At 42.3% G+C, this 21,837-nt stretch overlaps 1 protein-coding gene across 2 annotated transcripts in view; it reads right to left on the reverse strand.

Annotated features, from left to right (window-relative positions):
• Positions 1–430: 430 nt before the first annotated feature.
• The window catches only part of LOC125486155 (flotillin-2-like), a 33,577-nt gene continuing 12,170 nt past the window's right edge, over positions 431–21,837 (reverse strand). For both annotated transcript variants that reach the window (XM_048612602.1, XM_048612603.1), the window contains exons 3-4: positions 3,860–3,983; positions 431–738 (exon numbers count right to left, since the gene is read on the reverse strand). In XM_048612602.1, the coding sequence (XP_048468559.1) occupies positions 446–738; positions 3,860–3,983 (417 nt within the window). In that variant the 3' untranslated portion in view covers positions 431–445. The remainder of the gene's footprint in view (positions 739–3,859; positions 3,984–21,837) is intronic.

Here is a 21,837-nt window from a genome sequence, read left to right on the forward strand (position 1 = left end):
GCAGAGAAAGGGGCCAAAATCTCCAAGTACAGCCAAACTTTTCAGGGATGCACTGCTGCACACAAAAGGGTGTGAAAATCTGAAACTCTCTACCACAAAACAATGAGGCAGCTGGGGAAGGCGGGGAGTGAAAATCTATTGAAAGTTTTGAATCTGAGATGGACAGATTTTCATTGGACAAGGTTCCTAGGGGACATAGATCCAAAGTGGATAGATGAACTCAAGATACAGCTACAATCTAACTCAGTGGCACAATGGGTTTGAGGGGCTGAATGGCTATATTTTGTTTCCCTAGACCCCAACCAAACCCAAATCCTCTGACACACCGGGAATGAAGTACATCTTTATTCCAAATGTCTTTCTGTCACCATTTTCTTAACAACCTGTTCAGAGATGTTACTGCACAGCTCTGGAGCAGGTAGGACTTGAACCTAGGCCTCCTGGTTCAGAAGGAGGGACATGTCCACTGCATCACAAGAGCCCTCATCTCTTTCAACTCTTTGCAGGAATTGGATCCAGCTAAAGGGAGAATTTTACCTTCATGAAAAGCAAATAGCAGGTGAAACAGAAAGTGGCCACAGATGAATCTGTGTTTGAGGTGTGTTGCGTTATTTTTCACCTTGATAGTGAAGCTGAGGATCTCGATTCCCATGCGGCCAACGTCAGGAGCAGCCACTTCACGCACTAGCTGGGCAAACTGGTCCCGGTCCTGATAAATGGCTTCAACAGTCAGTGTCCCTGTGGAACGGGGTGGGGGGGGAAGCAAGTCAGGTTAATACACTAACACATCTGAAAATTTGCAAACAATTCACCTGAAGGCAGAGATAAAAAATAGGAAACTACACTTCAGTCTGCATCTTGGTGAGGGGTTTAAGAATCATCAAAAAAATGGTTAAAATACTAAGTGCCACCACAACAGAAGTAAAGCCACGACTAAGTTAAAAAAAACTGTTATACACTTTGTACAACATTTCAACGGGTCAAGGGTAGAGTGAATGTACTACACTGCACTGACTATCCGCTTTGAGGTTTATGCCAGTCCTGGAGTGGGACTTGGATCTAGGTTAGGAATATGGGGAATGCAGGATTGAAGCAAGTCCTGCTCAGTTATTGCAGGTTGTACCATGCGATGAGGCATCAAGCAGAAGTCTCTGCAATTCTCAGCAACCCTAGGAGTAACCAGAGCAGAGCACCAAGTCACAGAGCCCTCCAGGTTCCCAGCTACAGGCAAACATCCAGCTTCAGACTTGTTATAGTGAGACAGACATGACATCCATCACTCCATCTCTCCCCTCAGAATAACCATAAAAATCCATCTGCATCATCTGCACCAATTTGACATATTATTCAGGACTGGGGTTAAGATAAAGTTGTGACCTTATCCTACTTTAACAGGACACGAATTAAATATTCTTTCAATTATGATGTGCTTTCTAATTTGCTCCAATAACCAAGACTGTCAACTAAATTAGCTCGGACATGGTTTCTGGAATGCTGAGTCATGGGGAGGGTAGATTCAAAGTTTAACCCAGTCAAGCGATTGGTTAATGTGTAAACGCATGAAAAATGAGGACTCAACAGAAACAAAGTTCGTATGATTTGGAATTTGAATAAAGGACAAAGGGAAAGTAAGACAAAGTAATTTCACAGTTGTGGCTTAGAAGGTAGCAAACTTTCTCAAATCCAGAAGGTTGTGGGTTCAATTCCATTCTGAACTTGGAGGACAAATTTCAGGCAGGCACATTTACTGCCATGTTAAATGAGTGCCATATTGATGGGGGTCTTCTCTCTCAGTTGAGGCATTACTGAGGCCATGCCCAGACACATCAAAAACATGATTCTAGTTTGAAGAACAGCAAGTTCTCCCTAGTGTCTTTTAGCCAATATTTGTCCCTCATCCAACATCATGAAAACAGATTGTCTGTGGGATTTTGCTACAAGAAAACTGGCTGCTGCAATTTGTGTATTACAACCAGTTCAAAAGTCTTCATTGGTTTTAAAGTGTCTTGGAATGGACTGAGGTTGTGAAAAACACTTTTAGAACAGTGGAAGAAATAATCAGAAAAATCAGAAACATGCTGTCAAAGTTAATACTTTAAATTCTGCATGACGTGGAAGCATATTTTAAAGTGAGGATTTAGTGGTTGAGATGCTTTATTGTTGATATCTGTTGCACATATGATCCTTTGAATTTAAAATTAAATTCAAAAGCCAGTGGTCATTCTTTCACTGCTTATGACAGGGAGTTTTTCTTAAGTTTATTGACATGGGAAATCTGATCCCATAAGGTCCATGTTTATAGTATGCAAATCATTTGTGCAGTGTTGATAGAACTCTGCACAGTTATTTCAGGAAATTTTCCACTACAACCCTGCAGGCAGTGACATTTTGCCAAGGATTACTAACCTCTTGGTAGATGAAGGTAGGGTCTTTTAGCTGGGGCTAATAGCAGCCATGATCATATTGAATGGAGGTGCAGGCTCAAAAGGACTGAATAGCCCATTCCTGCACCTATTAGCTAAGTTTCCTTGAAGTGAGCAGTTACATAGAAACAAACTCTGTGATGCGTAAAGGTTAAGTCTCTTATAGTGCCAGAGAACCATAGTGTTGCTTTCTCATTACAGACAGACAACTGGTGGTTTAACCAGAGGGTCACCAGACCTCAGGCAAGGTTCAGAACATGGGACCTTCGTGGTGACCTCAGTCAGTAGGGGGCATGAACCCATGCTGTTGGGGTCACCTTACATCGCAAACCAGCCATCAGCCAATTCAGCAAACCAACTCCCCCCAGTTATGGGTAAGTCAAAGCTGGAAGTTAAATTCACTGCAATATCGAGTGAAGGAGACAAGTGTGGACAAGAAAGCACATCTTTCCCAAAATGTGGCAAAGTGACTCTTTACTCTCAGATTTAGCTGCAATACCAACCATTGTATTAAACTTACTTAATATAATTTCACATGGTCACTGGATATCTCAGACCCTTGTGTAACCAAGATTGCAATGTAGGAAATATGTCAGCCAATTTACAGACTGCAAAATCCCACAGTGTGAGATAATGAGCAGATTACATTCTGCGGTATTGACAGAGATAAATTTTGGCCAGGAAACTGGGGAAAGTCCCCTGTTCTTCTTTGAAAAATACATCATGGGATCTTTTACATTCATACAAGCAGGTAAATGGCAGCCTCGTTTGTGATCTCACCTGAAAGACAGCACACCCTCAGTACTGCACCAGACCAAGCCTCAATTTCCATGTTCGAGGCCTGCAGGGGAACTTGAACTCAGAACCTCGATATGCAGAGGTGAGAGTGCTAGCAACTGAACCACAACTGACAAAAAGTAAAGATTTAAATTAGAGATATAATGTGAAATTAGATCAACTTTAAGATCCACATACACCCAAGTGTATGAAATATGGCTCCTGCTTTCAATGCTCCTGGAATAGGGCTGCTAGTACAACTCACTCACCTACACCCCCACAACTGAAGCTAGGACTGGAGTAGTGGGAAGATGTGCTCAAACACAGGGCAGCACGTGCTCGATGTTGAGCAAATCGCACTTTTGTGAAGGATGGAATCTTTTAAAAACCGGCTGGGAAGGGAGTAAGGCCTGACTGTAAGAAGGAGCATACATGCAGCCTTATTCTTGAATGAGTACTCTTTCAGGAAGAGGGAACAGTCTCTGTAAATGATAACACACCAGCCAATGCTCACTAATCGCGTTAACACCAACGCACAAGCTATAGACAATATTGGCTGCATTACTTATCACATGGACAAACTGCTTTATTTTTAAGGTGGTGGTAGCGAGGAGCAGGCTTGCACCAAGAATTTAAACAAACTCGTGTCCACCAATTACCCAGGATAGCTCGGAGGTGTCCTTCGAGGGTTTGTAACACCACACTTTTGGTCTCCTGTACACTCTTCCCCAGGAACTGCTCACATGCCACAGCTAACAGATCCATATCAGTCATTACCTTCACCTGCAGCGAGATAGGGAACAGAATATCAGCTAACAGCACATGACACGCTGCTACATAACACTCTTAATACTTTAAGGCTATTAACCAAAGCAGGTATTAAAACGTACAGAATTAAAATAAGACAACAGTTCTGTAATACCTTCTAGAGATTACTAAAAGCAGGTGTTAAAAATTGCAGGATTGCATCAGGTATGCAGATTAGCACAGCAAGAAAAAAAAGCAAAGCATACCCAATTTATATTTTAAAAATTCACACTGATGCATAAAGCAACAAAACAGTATTGCACCCTGTAACACTAACTTAGCAACAAGGAAACTGAAGGTAACTTAAAAATAGATTGCCCATTTTGACCACATAATAAGCTGGAATATTCAGATTTGTCCACCACCTCACTGAATTTTCGTTTATGGGTGTTGCTAAATTAAGATGTTGCAGGGTGCAGAGGCAAAACACTTTTTCACAAACAATTGCTGATTACAACTTAACTGTAACTGTGAACACAACTGGCTTGAATGGAGGTCTCACTAGCGCATGCATTTGCGTGAATCACACCAGTACTCTCACTACATCAAAAGCAAGTCCAAAATGACTTCGTGTGGCATGCAACTTTGTCAGTCAGGGTGTAACTGGCAAAATAACTTGGGGGGAAAAAAAACAAGACGTGGAGTTGACAACAAGGTGGGAGGGGAAGAGTCGCATGTGGAAGGGCCGGAGAAGTCCAAGGAGTTATAGAATTATGAGCAAGGGAGCGTGTGGAAAGTACCCCATTTGTTCAGTACTGCTGTGGTGACAGAAACACAGATCATTTAATTTCAACGGGTGACATTCTAAGGAAAAGGTAATGCCAAACAGATCTACCTTCTGAATAAACCATGATTAAACAGCAATAAAATAACTTGCAGATCTGAGTCGTAATGAGTTATAGGTAACCTCATGCCAGTAGTCTGATATTTCCCCCTATAACTTCAGGTTACTTTGTTACTGAATACTTGGGTTTAAAAATCAGTCACGATCCTTCTCCAGTCTGGAAGCTGGCAGTGTGAAGCTGTTATATCTTCAGTCAGGTCCTACAACCACAGAGTGAGAGGTGCAACCAAAAGAGAAATGGCTTTTACACCAAAAACAGATTGCAAGCTGACCCAGAGGTATATCCATGAAGGATGAGCAATCAGCCTGATGATCACCAAGCAAAAATGGCTGCTGCTACTTAGGACCACAGAAACCATACAGCACAGAAGGGAGCCATTTGGCCCATTGTGTCCATGCTGACCCAAAGACACCCAGATGCCCTTTCTAATCCCACCTTCCTGCACACGGCCCACAGTCCTGCAACTTACAGTACTTAAGCTCCAGATCCAGGTACTTTTTAAAACAGTTTAGGGTCTCTGCCTCCACCAGCAACTCAGGCAGCAAATTCCAGACACCACCCTCTGTGTAAAGATGGTTTTTCCTACATCCCCTCTCATCCTCTGGCATTTTGACTGAATCAATGACCCCTGGCTTTTGAACTCTCTACCAAAGGAAACAGGTCCCTCCTGTCTATTCTATCTATGCCCGTCACAATTCTGTATACCTCAATCATGTCACCCTTCAGCCTTCTCTGTTCCAAGAAAAACAGCCCCAATCTCTCCAACCTGTCGTCGTTTCTACAGTTCTCCAGCCCTGGCAACATTTTGTAGTAAAAAAATTCTCCACAGCAATTCCATCCTACTTCCTGTAATGTGGTGACCAGAACAGCACACGCTACTCCAGTTGTGGCCTCTCCAGTGCCTTACACAGTTTCATCATTTACATTCATACTTTGGTATTCAATATCTGTACCAATGAAGGAGAGCATTCCATATGCCTTCATTATAACCTTATTTACCTGTACTGCTACCTCTAGGGGCCTGTGCAGTTACACCGCATGATCTACCCCCTCAGTATATTCCCAGTTATTGTATATTATTTTTACAGTTTGACTCCCCTCAAGTGCATTAGCTCATATTTTACTCTGTTGAACTCCACCTGCTTCTTTCACTTCCCCAACCCATCGATATCATTTGAGCTTACAGCTATCCTCTACACTATCCACTACATGGCCAGTTCCTGCATCCTCTTCAAATTTCCCAATTGTGCCCCCCAACATTCAATACAACCAAACTTGTGCTTCTATTGCTTACGCTCTTGACAACAGCAGCACCTTCAAGTGAACACTTTCACCACTTGCAGCCTCCCCATTGCATCAGAGCCCATGGTTAGGCAATTTGCTTTTCTCAGTGGAAGACTAGAGCTCACTCAATGGGAACTGCAATCACTTTGTAACTGAGACAAGCGACCTCCTGGATAGCTGGGATCTCTCTTCCCCCCTTCTTGACATTACCACAGATCCTGCTGTCTTCCCCCTCCTTATAGATCACGACAGACACCCATCTGCCCAGCTGTGCACAGCAGCATTTCCATCAATCTCTCCCCTTCTCTCAACATACCATTGAGAGAAAGGTTTGCATTTCTAAGGCAACTTCATACAACAGGACATTCCAAAGCTCTCTTCACAGTCAGTAAATGAAGTCTTTGTGAAATGCAGCCACATTGTAAAGCAGCAGCCAAACTACATAGCAAGCTCCTACAAAATTACATTTTTTCTGGATATTTCCTTAATCAACCTGTTCAGAGATGTTATTACACACCTCTTGAGCAGATAGGTCTTGAACCTTGGTCTCCTAGCTTAGAGATAGGGCCACTACCATTGCATCACAAGAGCACATCGATTACTTGCTTGTGATTTGGATTAAGGATTAAGGATTAAGGATTGGCCACATACCTGCATTTTCCTCGAGATAGGATCCTTTACATTCACCCAAGAGCAGATGGAGACTCGGTTTAACATTTCAAATCGAATAATGGCACCTTTGTCATCTTTTATTCCCCCTTTACATTCCCAGTCCAGTCCCACTGCCGCTTGAGTACACTCTCCTAGGCTTCCTTCTCACTCTCTCTCTCCCCGCAGTAAAGGGAAAGACTGCAACTCTACTTGGTGCTTCAATCTTGATGTAATTTGAACAGAGATCAGGGTTGGGAGCAATCTTACCTATTTTGTTTGCTAAATGTTTAAGTGTTAACATCATATCTTCATTCATATTTCAAGCAATAGCCACTCATAGTCCTCACCTTAAAATACTCTAACACTTGACCCTGATTTTATTAGTCATGAATAATTTAAAGAGTTATTGTACCTACTTTTCTTTAACATAAAATTTTCAGAATATTTGCTGTTCCATGTCTCAACTATTAATAAAAAAATTGTGCAATTAACTGTAATTTAGTTCTGAATTTATTGTGACATTTAAGGAAGTGGTTGGTCTATGCATAAGGGAATACCTCAACTTCCACAAAAAAACTTTTACGTTTAATAATTCAGTTCCAAACAACAGACTGTTTGATAATAATCAGCCCTATATCACAATCTGGTCACTGAGCCCAATTCAGGCCAGACAGCAGTAGAGACTTAACCACAGGGAGACAGAAGGTGGGAGCAGGTGGATAACCAAAGAATAATATGTACAGTAAATATGGGGCCATTCAGCCCATCATGACTGTCAGAAAATCACCAGCTTTCTCTGACCTCCATTGTTACTGTCAAACAGAAAACTGCTTTGATAAGATGTGCTATGTAAATTTCAGCTCAGCCAAAACTCTGCTGTCCACCTCCTAATGCCAGTCTCCCTAAGTAGTTTGGGCTTACACAGGCTCCCCACCTGGCAATGCCTCAATATAGATACAGCTATCCTTCATTTGTAATCCTGCCCTTGCTCTCCCCTATTGCTGTAACCTCCTCCAGCAGGACAGCAAATGATCCTGATACACTTCTCCACGTCGTCAAGTAATAATGTCCACGCCCATTGAAGGCACTACATAAATGCAAGCTGTTGATCTATAATTGTTTGGTTCAGAGGTAAATTGAAAGCTGTAGATAGGGATTTATTGGAGGAGCAACTGGCTTGACCCCGGTTTACTTTGCCTTCCGTAATTTTCTTATAGTGAAGAATTTCAAACGTAAATAGGCTACTGGACAAATTCAAGTTATTTAACTATTGGCACCTGATCGCTTCTGACTCAAAAATGTGATTGCTCGCTTGTCTTGGTCCAAGTAACATTGCACAATGCCAGAAAAGGATTATAAATTCAGAGAAAGACTTGGCAGATGGGGTGGAGACAAAATTGGACTAATTCTAAGATGCAATTAATTTCCAGGAAATAATTTCAATTTCTTGGCATTCAGCAGGTGATGCATTCTGGCATTAATGCTACATCACGAAGCCATCGAGCAAGTATATTGAAAATAAAAGTAGTTTTGCTACAGATGGGTGTCAAATTTTTTAAAAATGGAATCTGATTTATACAGAAATCGGCTCTTGGAAACAAAAATCATGTATTTGGAACATCTGCAAAACAGCACTATTTACAAGATCTCAAATTCAAATTACTGTCTGCAAATTAATGTCTTAGAATTAGTATCCTGCCTCACTAACAGCCTGGCCCGGAGTGGGGACTTCCTGGTGGTATTGGTGAGATGGCAACGACGGCAATGTCACTGCTGTTCCCGGAGCAGATCCGAGGAACACCTTGCAGAGACCTTACAGAAGCCCTGAAGCCCTAACTGAAACCCCAATTTGAACAGAAGATGGACTCCTATTTAAGAAATTTCTTTTTATCCTTATTGTACCTTAAAATCACACTGGATTGTGGCTGGAGGGTCTGTTTCTGTGCTGTATGACTCTATGAGTCTTATTTACCACCCTTTGTTTGTTGTAGTTCTTCCTACCAGCTCTACTGAACAGTCTGGCCCTAACTCTCAGGCTATATCCCGTAGTACTCTTGCATGGTGACTGCAGCCGGTTGTGGCTCTATGCAACCTTGATCTGTCACTAGCATTTAACAGAGGCCAACAAGCAAGGGTTGCAAAGCTTTTTGACCACATGCAGTATCACACTGGAACCCAACTCTGTTCACACGTGCATTGCCAGTGTCAGTTACTGGGAGGATTTGCAGGGTGCTCTGTGCACATCCATCAGCAGTGATATTGATCAGAGTGAAATTGCCAACTGCTGGCCCCGCTAAATTCAGCTGAGTGATGCCTGACTTTAAGCCAGCATCTGCTCCCCACATGGTGCGTACATTCAAAGCAGTCAGGGAGGAGCCAAACGCAAATGTCTAAAATAGTCTTCAAAGCGTGATCACATCTCGAGAACAGAGATATATAGATCACAGCTATGACACATTGGTCCCCAAGACTTAGAATAAATTACAACAGTACAATCAGGGAGCATTAATCTGAATAAGCAAACTCAATTTCTTGAGTTCATCCACTTATATTCAGGAATTTTTAAGGTCGGAAGGGGCAAGGAAAAACAGCAACTACGTTGAAAAGTAGACCTGTTATGAAAGATGCTAATGAGATAGGAAGTAGTGTGCTGGCAGTGCTTTTGAAAAAATGCCATTTTTAAAAATACTTTTCTGGGTGCTCCCTTCGTCACCAAATTTTCTGCCCTCTTATTCCAAACCTTGCACCTGCTTCCACCTTCAAACACTTTAACAGGGAAAGCACAGGTTAGAGTTTTCACAGTTAACACTCTGGAGCTGGCTCGTAGCTGCATTTTGGACAAATGTTTGTGAACAAAGACCAATCAAGCACTGTCATGGCAACAGATTATAATTATCCATAAACTTTTTCACGTTTTAAGATGTAAACTGTTCACACAACATCTGCTGTAACATAAAGGATGTGCACTATATATGCCAATATGGAGGGATGAAACACGTCAGAATAGTGCTCAAAAACCTCCAAAGATTGCCAGGTTTTACAGAATCAATTAGGTCAATGCTCATAGATGGCATCTTCAAAGCAGTCTACAATTTAACGATCAGCAGCCTTTCACTCTGTCCCCGCTCTTTCACAGCAGTAGCATAATCTGACAAACTGTTCTGTGATGTACATGCAGAGATGAAACATTAGACATAAATTTTCATAAATTCAGGTGGGGGGGGGGGGGGAGGGGGAAAAAAAAAAATGGGAAAACGAGCAGGTGCTGGGGGAAGAAAAAAATTTCAGAAGTGGTCAGCAGTATGTAGTAGAAACAGTGAAATTTAAGTTAGATGCGTTGTCTAGATTCAATTCACACCGAATAATAAAGTGCTAATCATGCCTAATTTTAAAAATGAGGATGACTAAAATTTAACTCTGCAACACCTGAGCAAATTTAATAAGATACAATCTATTTTCTACTTCTATTTCCACCTACACATTAATCTTCTTCTGACAGCCTGTGATTTTGTGGGTTGAGTTCTGTGTAAGGAAACCCTCTGACCATTTGGAAGCAGAAAAATTGAATCTTAGAAAAATTAATACATAGGATATGCTCTTCGATAAGTTGGTTAAGTATTTGCCAGTGTATACATTAAGAATTCAGGCCATTTGACCACAGGTGATCACCACAATTCTGTCCTTGAGACCTCAGGGTGCTTATCTCTACCCCTTCAAGAGTCTTACCAGGTCCAGGTAAAAAGTCCCAAACTCAGTTTTATAAGCCAAGGCCAATAGCAGTCGATAAGTTTTCAGCTGTGATGACAGAAGAGCTAGATTCTTGTGGGACAATGGCTGATTCCACGCTCAGGATGCCTCAGAAAAAGAACTTGGGTTCTTTTGAAGCACACATAAACAAGGCAACAGAAAATCACCTAATGTGTCCTTTTCCATAGTCATAATGTGCAGAACTCATTAAAATTTAAAATCCAACACTCTTTTGAGCAATTGAAGAGGCAAATACATAGGTGAGACATAATGAGTAAGCAGGACTGATGACTTTAGGCAGATCAGCACTTGCACTGCTGCAAGTTTCTTTTGGAGGGGTGGTGCTGGCTGCTTTCTAAAAGCAGGGATCTGGTGCGAGGGGAAGAAATGACCCCGTGTCTCAGAGATGAGCACATTTAAATTCAACCTAATTTAAAGAACAGGAAATCTGAACAATCAAGACTTTGAACAACCCCAACTCTTCAAATAAAAACCTCCCATCCCACACAAATGAAAAAGGCAGGGTATATACAGCTCCTGGTCATCAGAAACATTATCCCTCAACAACCCAACTGCAAGGGACATGAACACAGCCAATATGAACTATTTGCACTCAGGTATGCTTGACAAATCGCTGGTTAAGTCACTGACAGAGCCACAGATAGGATTCCACATCACATCATTTCAGTCTGAATAAAGTTTTCATTGGATTTGGTCAATATGCAATTTAGTAAATTTTACATTTAAAATTCATGCCTTAGTTTCAGATCCATGCACATACACGGTGAGATAATTCTGTGACTTTACTCACAACGTAATGCTCACACGTCAGTCTCAATACTGTACAATCTCCAGGTACCAAATGACTTCTGCAGAGTTTCCACCTCAGCTCTCAGCCTTTCTCAGTTCTATGCTGCAGTTTCCATTTTACAATAATCCTTAGGAACCTGGCAAACAGCCACTGAAAGGGCCAGGCATAGTGGAGTAGAAGGAGCTGGATGAGTGCACTCCAGCAAGTCAACTACATTAGCAGCCTGCCTCTAATATCCCATTTACTCTTGCTCCCTGAAATGGATGTGCACAGAAAACAATTCTCAGGGCAAGTGTTTGTCTCTCACATCACTCAATCTCAAATCACTCTGGTCCAATAACAAGGCACTGGCGCCAAGGTGTTTACTGCTGACACTCCAGACTCTCTTCGGGTCTTGGAAGTAGCACTAGATGCATCTCCATCATTTCTCTGATAAAACAGGCTCTTCTGACTTCACTCAATATGATAGCTCCTGCACAAGGCTAGTGCTCACTATTCCGAACTGGCCTCCTCCAGAAATACGGTCAGCAATGGGACTGGTTAATAACATGTCTCACAATTAGAATCTTCTCTGCTTTTAAAAAAAAAACAGCTAGGGGTCAGGGATCAGTGTAATGCACTGGCTGTCAGTTTACATCATTAACAAAGTGTATTAATGCATTGAGCATGTTTATTAGACAAAAAGCAGGGGACCAAACAGGGACAGGCAGAGATACAAAGGAATTCAGGCACCAGCACAAAGTCCCACTTAGCAGGTATCAACCGTAATTGGGCAGCTACTCATCTTTTCCTCTTTGTAAAGGAACAGGATTAGTATTTGAAGGTGGAACATTCTGCAGAGCTCTGGAGAAAGAGCAGGGCTCATGGGAGTAGCTTGAAAGAATTTTACAGCTCAGTGGGAAATCCATGAATTTTGAGGTTAATGCCATGAACATACGAGACTTGATCTGCGGTAAACAACAGATCATCATATTCAGCTGGTGCTGCTCACACAGATGGCGTACAGCTCCATCTTTAGCATTGATAGCGAGGGTTCGTGAAAAGCCACACTATTGAAAATGAGGAGAGTATTGAAGGGGCGGGGGGGGGGGGGGGAGAGAGGTCTGGGAGAGGGAGAGAGAGAGAGAGAGAGAGAGAGAGACCTGGTAATATCCTGGAGTCAGATTTAAAAAGAAATAGGCAACTTTGGCTCAGGTGGTAGTGTGAGGAACTGTCCCTTCAAAATGAACAGAATCCCACAGCAGTGTTGATGTTTTTTAGTTGTCCCACAGGGGCAGACATGATGTAGCTGTTCATTAACGTGGGGATCAACAGGAAGTGGTGCTGCACACGATAGAGCAGACGTAATCTAGAAAGAACCATACAGCAAATTGGCTTGATGGGGAAAATTACTTGGCCTTGTTGGAAATGGACTAGTCTCTTTCACTATGACTGGTTCACAGTATTGAAAACTGTAGCTTGTAATGTTTATGGATGTTTTCAATTGTATTAAGGAGAAACTTTACAAGTTAAAATACAACTTTTGTCTTAAAAGATCCAGTTCTCCACTGCACCTTTTAAACCTGAATATTCTTAGGTAACAGCAAAGGACACAGAAAACAGGTCACCCTCCCATCACCTGCAGTTCCTACCCTTCTAAGTAGAGCTTTCACAGGCTGTATTATAATCAGCAGAACTGGCAGCTAACTTTAAAAAGGGGAAGAATAGATTACAGATCTCTCTAGCCCCAAACACAAATGCAGTTTACTTCAGAGCATCAGTATTTCTAGCTCAGAGTCCAATGGAGCCAGTTGGTTGACATGCAGTTGAAACCATTGTAAACATCTTTCCAGCTAATCAACACCTTCTCTCAAATTAACAGGCACATCATGCAGTTGGCAACACATCCCAGTCCAAAAGTGCAGAAAGGTGAAACAATACTCTAGTTGGGAAACCACTGTTCAAAATTAAAATCTACTTATTCCTCACTGAGCACACAAATCTTGCAAAACCAGCCACCTACTCTAATTAGTGAGATCTCTATGCAAATTATGTTGATGAAAGAGACACTGACACCTTACTTACCACTTGATTTGAATTGCAATTTTTTTCGTGTTCCAAATCATGAATCACAAAAAATTAAAAACAAGTAGGCATGATAAAGAAAAATATCTTGAACATTAACATTAATCTGTGATGGCTTAATTTCTCCCTCTCATTTCTGGTGTATGAGTACCTAGGCAAGGAACCTGAACCTGGCAAAGATCTCCATATGTGAGGCCAGCCAAGGAACACATGACCATGGGAAAAGGAATAGGCCATACAGCCTGATTGAATACTTCAATATCTTTTACCAACTCCATCCCCATAACCCTTTACTCCAGCGATAATCGAAAATGTTTCAAGCCCTACTTTAAACACACAAAATTCTAAGCTTGCACAGGCCTCTGGGCTAGAGAATTCCAGACATTCAACAGCATCCAACTAAAAAGAAATTCTCATCTCAGGCCTAAATGGCATCACCTTTTGTTTTTAATACAATGCTCCTTAATTTATAGACTCCCCACATAAGGGAAACACCTTGCCTGGATCCATCCCATCTTCCCCTTAAGTATTGTCTAAGTTTTAATTACGATAGCTCTCATTCTTCCCACTTCTAGGGAATACAGGCACAGTTTGCTCAATCTGTCTTCACAGGACAGTCCCACCAGCCCTGGACCAAGTCAAGAACCTTTGTCATATACTCTACAGCAATGGTATCTATCCTGACATAAGGAGACCATAACTGCACCAAGTGCAGCCTAACCAAGCCCCTAAACAACTGAAGCAATTCAATATTCCTGGACTCAAATCCTCTTACAATCAAGGCTAACATTACACCATCCCTTCAAATTGCTTTTCGCACCTGCATCTTAGCTTTCAGTGACTTACTGACAAGTACACCCTATATGTTCCAACCTCTCACCATTTAGCAAATACTCTGCGTGCGCGTTTTTTTAACCAAAGTGGATAGCCTCACATCTTCCCACATTGTATTCCATTTGCCATGCTCATGACCAGTTCCCAAGCCTGTCCAAACCCTCTTAATGTTTCACATCTTCCTCAACACACATTTCTTACTTAGCTTTATATCATCTACAAAGTTGGAAATAGGATGTTCAGACCCACATCCAGATCGTTGACGAATATTGTGAACAGCTGGGGGCTGCGTACTGCTCCTTGTGGTACCCCATTGGTCACAGGGAGAATGAATCATTTATTCCTTCTGTTTTCGGACTGTTAGTCAATCCTCAATCCACGACAGTACTCTACCTCCAACCATGTGTTTTAATGTTACTAACTAATCTCCTATTGGGAACTTTATCAAAGCCCTCTGAAAAATCCAAATAGGCTACATCCATCATATCCCCTTTATCATGTTTGTTTGTATCCAAGGAACCAATTATCACATCCTTTATGATCAAATCTATCATTTTCCCTATTCCTGATATCAAAGGCTTTTCCTGGTCTTATCTCCTGCTGCTTTCTCAACCAGTGAGGTGACATTTACACAACTTCCAATTTGCAGAAATCATTCCAAAATCTTTACAATTTTGGAAGATGATTAACAATGCATCAACTATGTCTACAGCCAACTCAACACTCTGGGATGTAGATGATCAGGTCCCAGGAATTTATCAACTTGCAGGTCTATTAATTTCTGCAGTACAATCTTCTTACTGATAATTTTCTTCCTCTTGCTCCCTACTTATTTAGATCCTAAATTCTAGAGATTTCTTGCATCATCCTCAGTCATAACAGACATGAAGTGATAAGGACAAAGAACAGTACAGCACAGGAACATGCCCCTTATGCCACCATGACTGCACCAACACAAGATGCCTTTCTAAACTAAAAACCCTTTGCCTCCATCCCAGTATTCCCTGCCTCTTCATACATCTGTCAAGATGCCTCTTAAACGTTGCTATTATATCTGCCTCTCCCAGCTCCTCTGACAGTGCATTCCAAGCACTAACCACTCTCTGTGCAAAAAAAAAAGCTTGCCTCTCACATCTCCTTCAAATTTACCCCTTGATACCTTAAACCTATGTCTCTTAGTAGTTGACAGTTCTACCCTGGGAAAAAGACTCAGACTAGCCATTCCATCCCTTCCTCTCAAATTTTGTAAATTTCTATTTCGGTCATCCCTTAGCCTTCGATGTTCAAGTCAGAACAAACCAAGTTTGTCCAATCTCTCCTCATAGCTAATACCCTCAAAACCAGGCAACATGTTGGTAAACCATTTCTGTACCCTCTGCTAAGTCTCCACATCCTGGCAACTAGAGCTGTACACAATATTCCAAATGTGGCCTAACTAAAGTTCTATACAGCTGCAACATGACTTGTCCATATTTATACTCAGCACCTTGATCGATGAAGGAAAGCGTGCTATATGCCTTCTTGACCACCTTATCCACTTGCGTTGCCACTTTCAATAAACAGTGGGCCTGTACGTCTAGATCCCTCTACTTGTTGAGGTACAAAGGGCTCTGCCATTTACTGCACATTTTCCTCCTGGATTAGATCTTCCCAAATGCATCACCTTGCATTTGTCTGGATTAAATGCCATCTGCCATTTCTATACCCAAGTTTCCAGCTTATCTACATCCAGCTATGTCCTCTGACAATCCTCCTCACTACCTGCAGCTCTCCCAATATTTGCATCATTTGCAAACTTACTAATCAGGCCACTTATATTTTCCTCCAAATCATTCATATACATGACAAATCACAGGGGTCCCAGTACTGATCACTACCAAACACCACTGGCTACAGATCTTCCACTGCTATTCTGTCTTCACTGACTAAGCCAGTTCTGTATCCATCTTACCAGTTCACCACAGATTCCATGTGACTTCACCTTATGCATCAGCTTGCCATGAGTGACCTTGGCAAAGGCCTTGCAAAGATATATTTATCCATCTATCGCCCAACCCTCAATCATCTTTGTCACTTCCTCAAAAAACTTGATCAACTTTGAGAGTCACAACCTTCCCTGCACAAAGCCATGCAGTGTATCACTACAATGGTCCATATTTGTCCAAGAGAGAGTAAATCCTATCCCCAAGAATATTCGCTGAAAATTTCCCTACCACTGACGTAAGGATCACCGGCCTGTACTTTTCTGTATTATTCCTTATGCCCTTCTTAAACAAAAAAGGTACAATGCTGGCTATACTCCAGTCCTCTGGGACCTCTCCTGTGAATAAAGAGGATACAAAGATTTCTTACAAGGCCCAGCAATTTCCTCACTTGCCTGGGGGCTTGTCTACTTTAACACTCTTTTCAAAATACCCAACAATTGCTCCTTTTACACATTGACATGACCTAGAATATCAACGTACACCTCCTGAGATTCACCGTCAGCAACGTCCTTCTCCTGTGTGAATACCAGTCCGAAGTATTCGTTAAGGACGTTGCCCATTTCCTCCGGCTCCATGCATAAATTCCCTCCTTTGTCCTTAAGTGGACCTACTCTTTCCCCACTCCCTTCTTGCTCTGTATACATCTATAACATGCCTTGGGATTTTCCATAATCCTGTTTGCCAAGGATTTCATGGCCCCTTTTAACCCTGAATTCCTTGAGTTCTTTCTGCTTTCTTTATATTCTTCCTTTTCCTAAACCTTACACATGTCTCCTTTTTCTTTTTGACAGTTTCTCTTATCATCCAAGGTTCCTGAATATTGCCATCCTTGTCCTTCATTTTCACAGGAACATGCAGGTCCTGAACTCTGATCAACTGGCCTTTAAAAGATTCCCCCACGCTAGATGTTGATTTACCCTCAAACATCCACCCCAATCTGCATTCCCCTGTTCCTGCCTGATATTGTGGTAATTAGTCTCTCTACAATTTAATACTTTCACCTTAGGACAACTCTCATCCTTACCCAGAAGTAACTCAAAACTTAGAGAATTATGGTCACTGCTCCTGAAATGCTCCCCCACTGAAACGTCGATCACCTGGTCGGTCTCATTCCCTAATACCAGGGTCTAATGTGGCTCCTTCCCTACATGGAGCATTTGCATATTGTTTCACAAGACCATCCTGGACATATGTAACAAATTCCCCCCACCCAAACCCCTGGCACTAAGTGAGTCCCAGTGAATACAAGTTAAAAATCACTCACCACAACAATCCTGTTGTTCTTACATTTTTCCATAATCTATCCACATATCTGTTCCTGTATCTCCCACTGGCTATTGGGAGGCCGGTAGTACAATCTCATTGAAGTAATTGTACCTTCCTGTTCCTGAGCTCTACCTATAATGCCTCGCTGGATGAGCGCAAGATGTCCCCCCTCAGTACAGCTGTGATATTCTCCCTTATCAGTTACACAACGCCCTCCCACCTCTTTCACATTGCTATCTCACCTGAAACATCTAAATCCAGAAACATTAAGCTGCCAGTCTTGTCTCTCTACTAGCTACAACATTATAGCCACATGCACTAATCCAAGCTCTAAGTTCATCTGGTCTTACCTGTCATACTTGTTGCTTGAAAACATACACACCTCACAATGCCAGTCCAGCTGTATTCAGTAACCGCTCCCTGTATGTTCTTAGGGCCTTAGTCTTTGACCCCTCCTCAGTTATTTTACTTGCTGACTTATTCCTCTGGTTCTCACCACTCTGCCATACACATTTAAGCCCTCTCCCAAGTGGCACTAAGCAAACCTTCCAGCCAGGATACTGGTGTCCTCCAGTTTAGGGGCAACCTGTCCTTCCTGTACAGGGTCCACCTGCCATGGAAGACATCCCAAGGATTCACATTCTCCCTCCTACATGAGCTCTTTAGTCACATAACAGTACTATCTTCCTACTCTTCGCCTCACTGTCACATGGCACAGGGAGTAATCACAACATTACAACCCTTGGAGATCCTGCTTTTAAACTTCCTGTCCAACTCCCTGAACTCCCTTTGTAGGACCTCATCTCTCTTTCTGCCCATGTAGTTATTACTGATATGGACCATGCTTCTGGCTGCACACTCTCCCCCTTCAGGATATCCTGTGCCCATTCAGAGACATCCTTGATCCTGGCACCAAGGAGGCAATACACCATCCTGGAATCTCACTTGCAGCCAAAGAAACACCTATCTGAAGGAGAGGTGATGGCCTAGTGGTGTTATCACTGGACTCTCAATCCAGAGAACCAGGTCATGTCCTGGGGACCCAGGTTCAAATCCTGCCACGGCAGATGGTGGAATTTGAATTCAATAAAAATCTGGAATTAAGACTCTAATGACGACCGTGAATCCATTGTCAATTGTCAGGAAAAACCCAGCTGGTTCACTAATGTCCTGTAGGGAAGAAATCTGCCATCCTTACCTAATCTAGCCTACATGGGACCCCAGAGCCACAGCAAATGGTTAACTCTTAAATGCCCTCTGAGCAATAAATGCTGGTCTAGCCAGAGACACCCTCATCCCATGAATGAATTTTAAAACAAAAATGTGTGCCACTGACTGACTATTTCTACCACTTTGACCCTCCCTGCTGCACAACAGAGCCAGTTGTGATGCTGCTGATCTGCCTACTGCTGTTGCTTTCCCCAAAGAGGCTGCTTCACCCCCAGGTTCGCTCTGACAGAACCCGCTCCAAGTATTTATCCTGCTGCCTTTTCTTCTAACCATACATAACCCTCAACTTCCTTTGTCAGGCAGGGTGGTTGACCTTAACAGTTTGAGCACCCTGAAACAACATAGTTGCTGCAAGTCATGTAATAATGTAATAAAAGGCTGCCTAATGCCTAAATACAGTCATACCTTTTAATGTACCTCCCAATCAAGCTCAGTCAACTTGTGTTCCATGTTTTCCCTTTATCAAGTGTAACACCCCTGCTTCAAACTGAACTTTTTCCACGTTCAACCACAATGTAAAATTCTATCATTTTGTGGTTGCTCATCTCATAAGGCTAATCAATTCAGGAATGCATCCAAATTGAGCTCATTGCTGTTCTCACCTGGACACTCCTTCCAGCACAATCACTGTAGCAATGGGGCAGCAGGAAATTCTTGCTGATTTCTCACCTCTTTCTAACCTACTGATCTGAAGGCCAACAGTCTACTCTGTTAAGTTCAAATCAAAAAGTGTAAGTGGGGAAAAATAAAGAAAAATGTACATACTTCAACTAATTAAGAAAATCAAATTAGCAAAATAATTCTAAATAATGAACTTTCAAGTAAAAAGCAGATTGGATCAGTACCCCTTTAGACAATGTTATCCTGCTTTTCTTCTAGCCCATACAACTCAGTACCACAGCTATTCAATTCCTCTACTGTTGGGTTTACATAAAAACCTCAAAATTCTCCAATGATGAATCCATTAATACCATATTTAGGTCAAGGGAGGCCGAACAAGTGAAGTAAAAAGAGATGACTGCAGCAGGTAGGCTTCACAGTCCAGCTTCACAATTTTCAGCTGTTTGGGATAGGTTTTTAAAAATCAAACTCTGAAGTGAGAGTAATCCCACTCAAAGTCAAAGCCTCCGCATCACAAGCATTTGGAGCAAGCGTCTCACCGTCTCCTCCAGATTAGAGATTTCCTCAGGCCAAGCATTAACCAGCCCACCTTCCTCAGAACTTGACAACCGCACATCACTACCCATTCATTTGATTTCTATTGCAGACAGGCTTTATTCTGTTCTAGTCTACAGCTATGAACATGTGAATGGAATAAGGGAATAGTTAGTAGGCGAACAAACTCAACCAAGGAAATTTCTGTTACTGCAAAACCTTCAAAAGACTCAACTGAAGTCACACCAGAAGTAACCTGACAATCAAAATACAATTCTGTAAACAGTGAATTGAGATAAAAGCAATCCATAGTTAATATCCTGGAGACTCCAATTCTGTAAATGATCAAATCAGCATGCAGCAATTTTCTAAATTATTTGTAATAATTGCCATTAAGAAACACCAGGACAGGGAACCAAACTTTGCCACTCCACTAACTCTATCTCAGCCATGTATTAATAGGACATCAAGCATTTCTTATTAGGTTGAGCTGCTAGTTTGACCAGGGTTGATCCTGGAGTGTCTCCTCTTCCTCAGCTGCATGCTGCCTCTTGGCCACATGGGGTCATTTTGCACAAACACATCCAGCCCTATCTTTCCACCATCTCTCTGATCCAGTCTTGAGATAAGCAGCGATATCCAACAGTTGAACATTGGGAAAGTAGGAGCCGGAGTCTTCAACTTGTGCCTGCCCTGCTTATTGATCGGATTCCTGATTCCCACTTCCCAGACACTATCTCCAGCTGATAACCACTCACAACCTTGGTATTCCTAATGAACTTGTGCTTCTAACCCTACGGTCTCTACATCACCAAGGGCTGCTATGACAATACCCAGCCCAGCCCAAATGTCAGCAAAACTTGGATTCCAGATCTTTTTCAGCTCCTGATTCAATGATTCCAATGCTTTCCTCACTAGTCTCTCATCTTCCCCACTAACCAGTGGGTAGTAAATGTACAGCAGGACTTTGATACTTTTGCAAACTACAACACTATGAAGACAAGTACTTTTTCTATTAAAAAGCTCAGCAATGAATGATGCTGATGGGTTGCATGTTTCAAACTGTATCCAAGGCTTTGGGATTTGAATATATGTTGTACTCTAGGAAGGCAGTGCTTGCACTTCACATCCAACACACACTGCATCCAGGATGATTCTTCTGCAGCTTAAGTGGAGAAACAATGACTTGTATGGATATCAGACAGCCAGTTGTGGTAAGAAAATAAAATTTCATAGAATCTCAGAATTGTGACAGTGCAGGAGGAGACTATTCAGCCCATCCTGTCTGCACCAGCTCTCGGAGCATTTTAATTGGTGGAAATTTCCTGCCTTTTTCCCATAACCCTACATACTGTTTTTATTTAAATCATCATCCAATGCCCCTCAAGAATGTCTCAATTGAACCTTCTTCCACCAAATTTCAAAGAGGCACATTGCTAATCCTAGCGATTTGTCGCGTAAAAAGGTTGTTAATCAATTCACATGTGCTTCTTTGGCAAAACACTTTAAAATGTTAGAGACAACAAGGTGCAGGGCTGGATGAACACAGCAGGCCAAGCAGCATCATAGGAGCAGAGAGGCTGACGTTTCGGGCCTAGACCCTTCATCAGAAAAGGGGGAGGGGAAGGGGGTTGTGAAATAAATAGGGAGAGAGTGGGAGGCGGATAGAAGAGGGATAGAGGAGAGGATAGGTGGAGAGGAAACAAACAGGTCGAAGAGGCGGGGATGGAGCCAGGAAAGGTGAGTGTAGGTAGGGAGTTAGGAAGGGGATAGGTCAGTCCAGGGAGGACGGACAGGTCAAGGGGGCGGGATGAGGTTGGTCGGTAGGAGATGGAGGTGCGGCTTGAGGTGGGAGGAGGGGATAGGTGGGAGGAAGAACAGGTTAGGGAGGCAGGGACGAGCTGGACTGGTTTTTGGGATGCGGTGGGGGGAGGGGAGATTTTGAAACTTGTGAAATC

Source organism: Rhincodon typus, chromosome 26 (assembly GCF_021869965.1).
Source record: "Rhincodon typus isolate 14 chromosome 26, sRhiTyp1.1, whole genome shotgun sequence".
Classification (NCBI taxonomy): Eukaryota; Metazoa; Chordata; class Chondrichthyes; order Orectolobiformes; family Rhincodontidae; genus Rhincodon; species Rhincodon typus.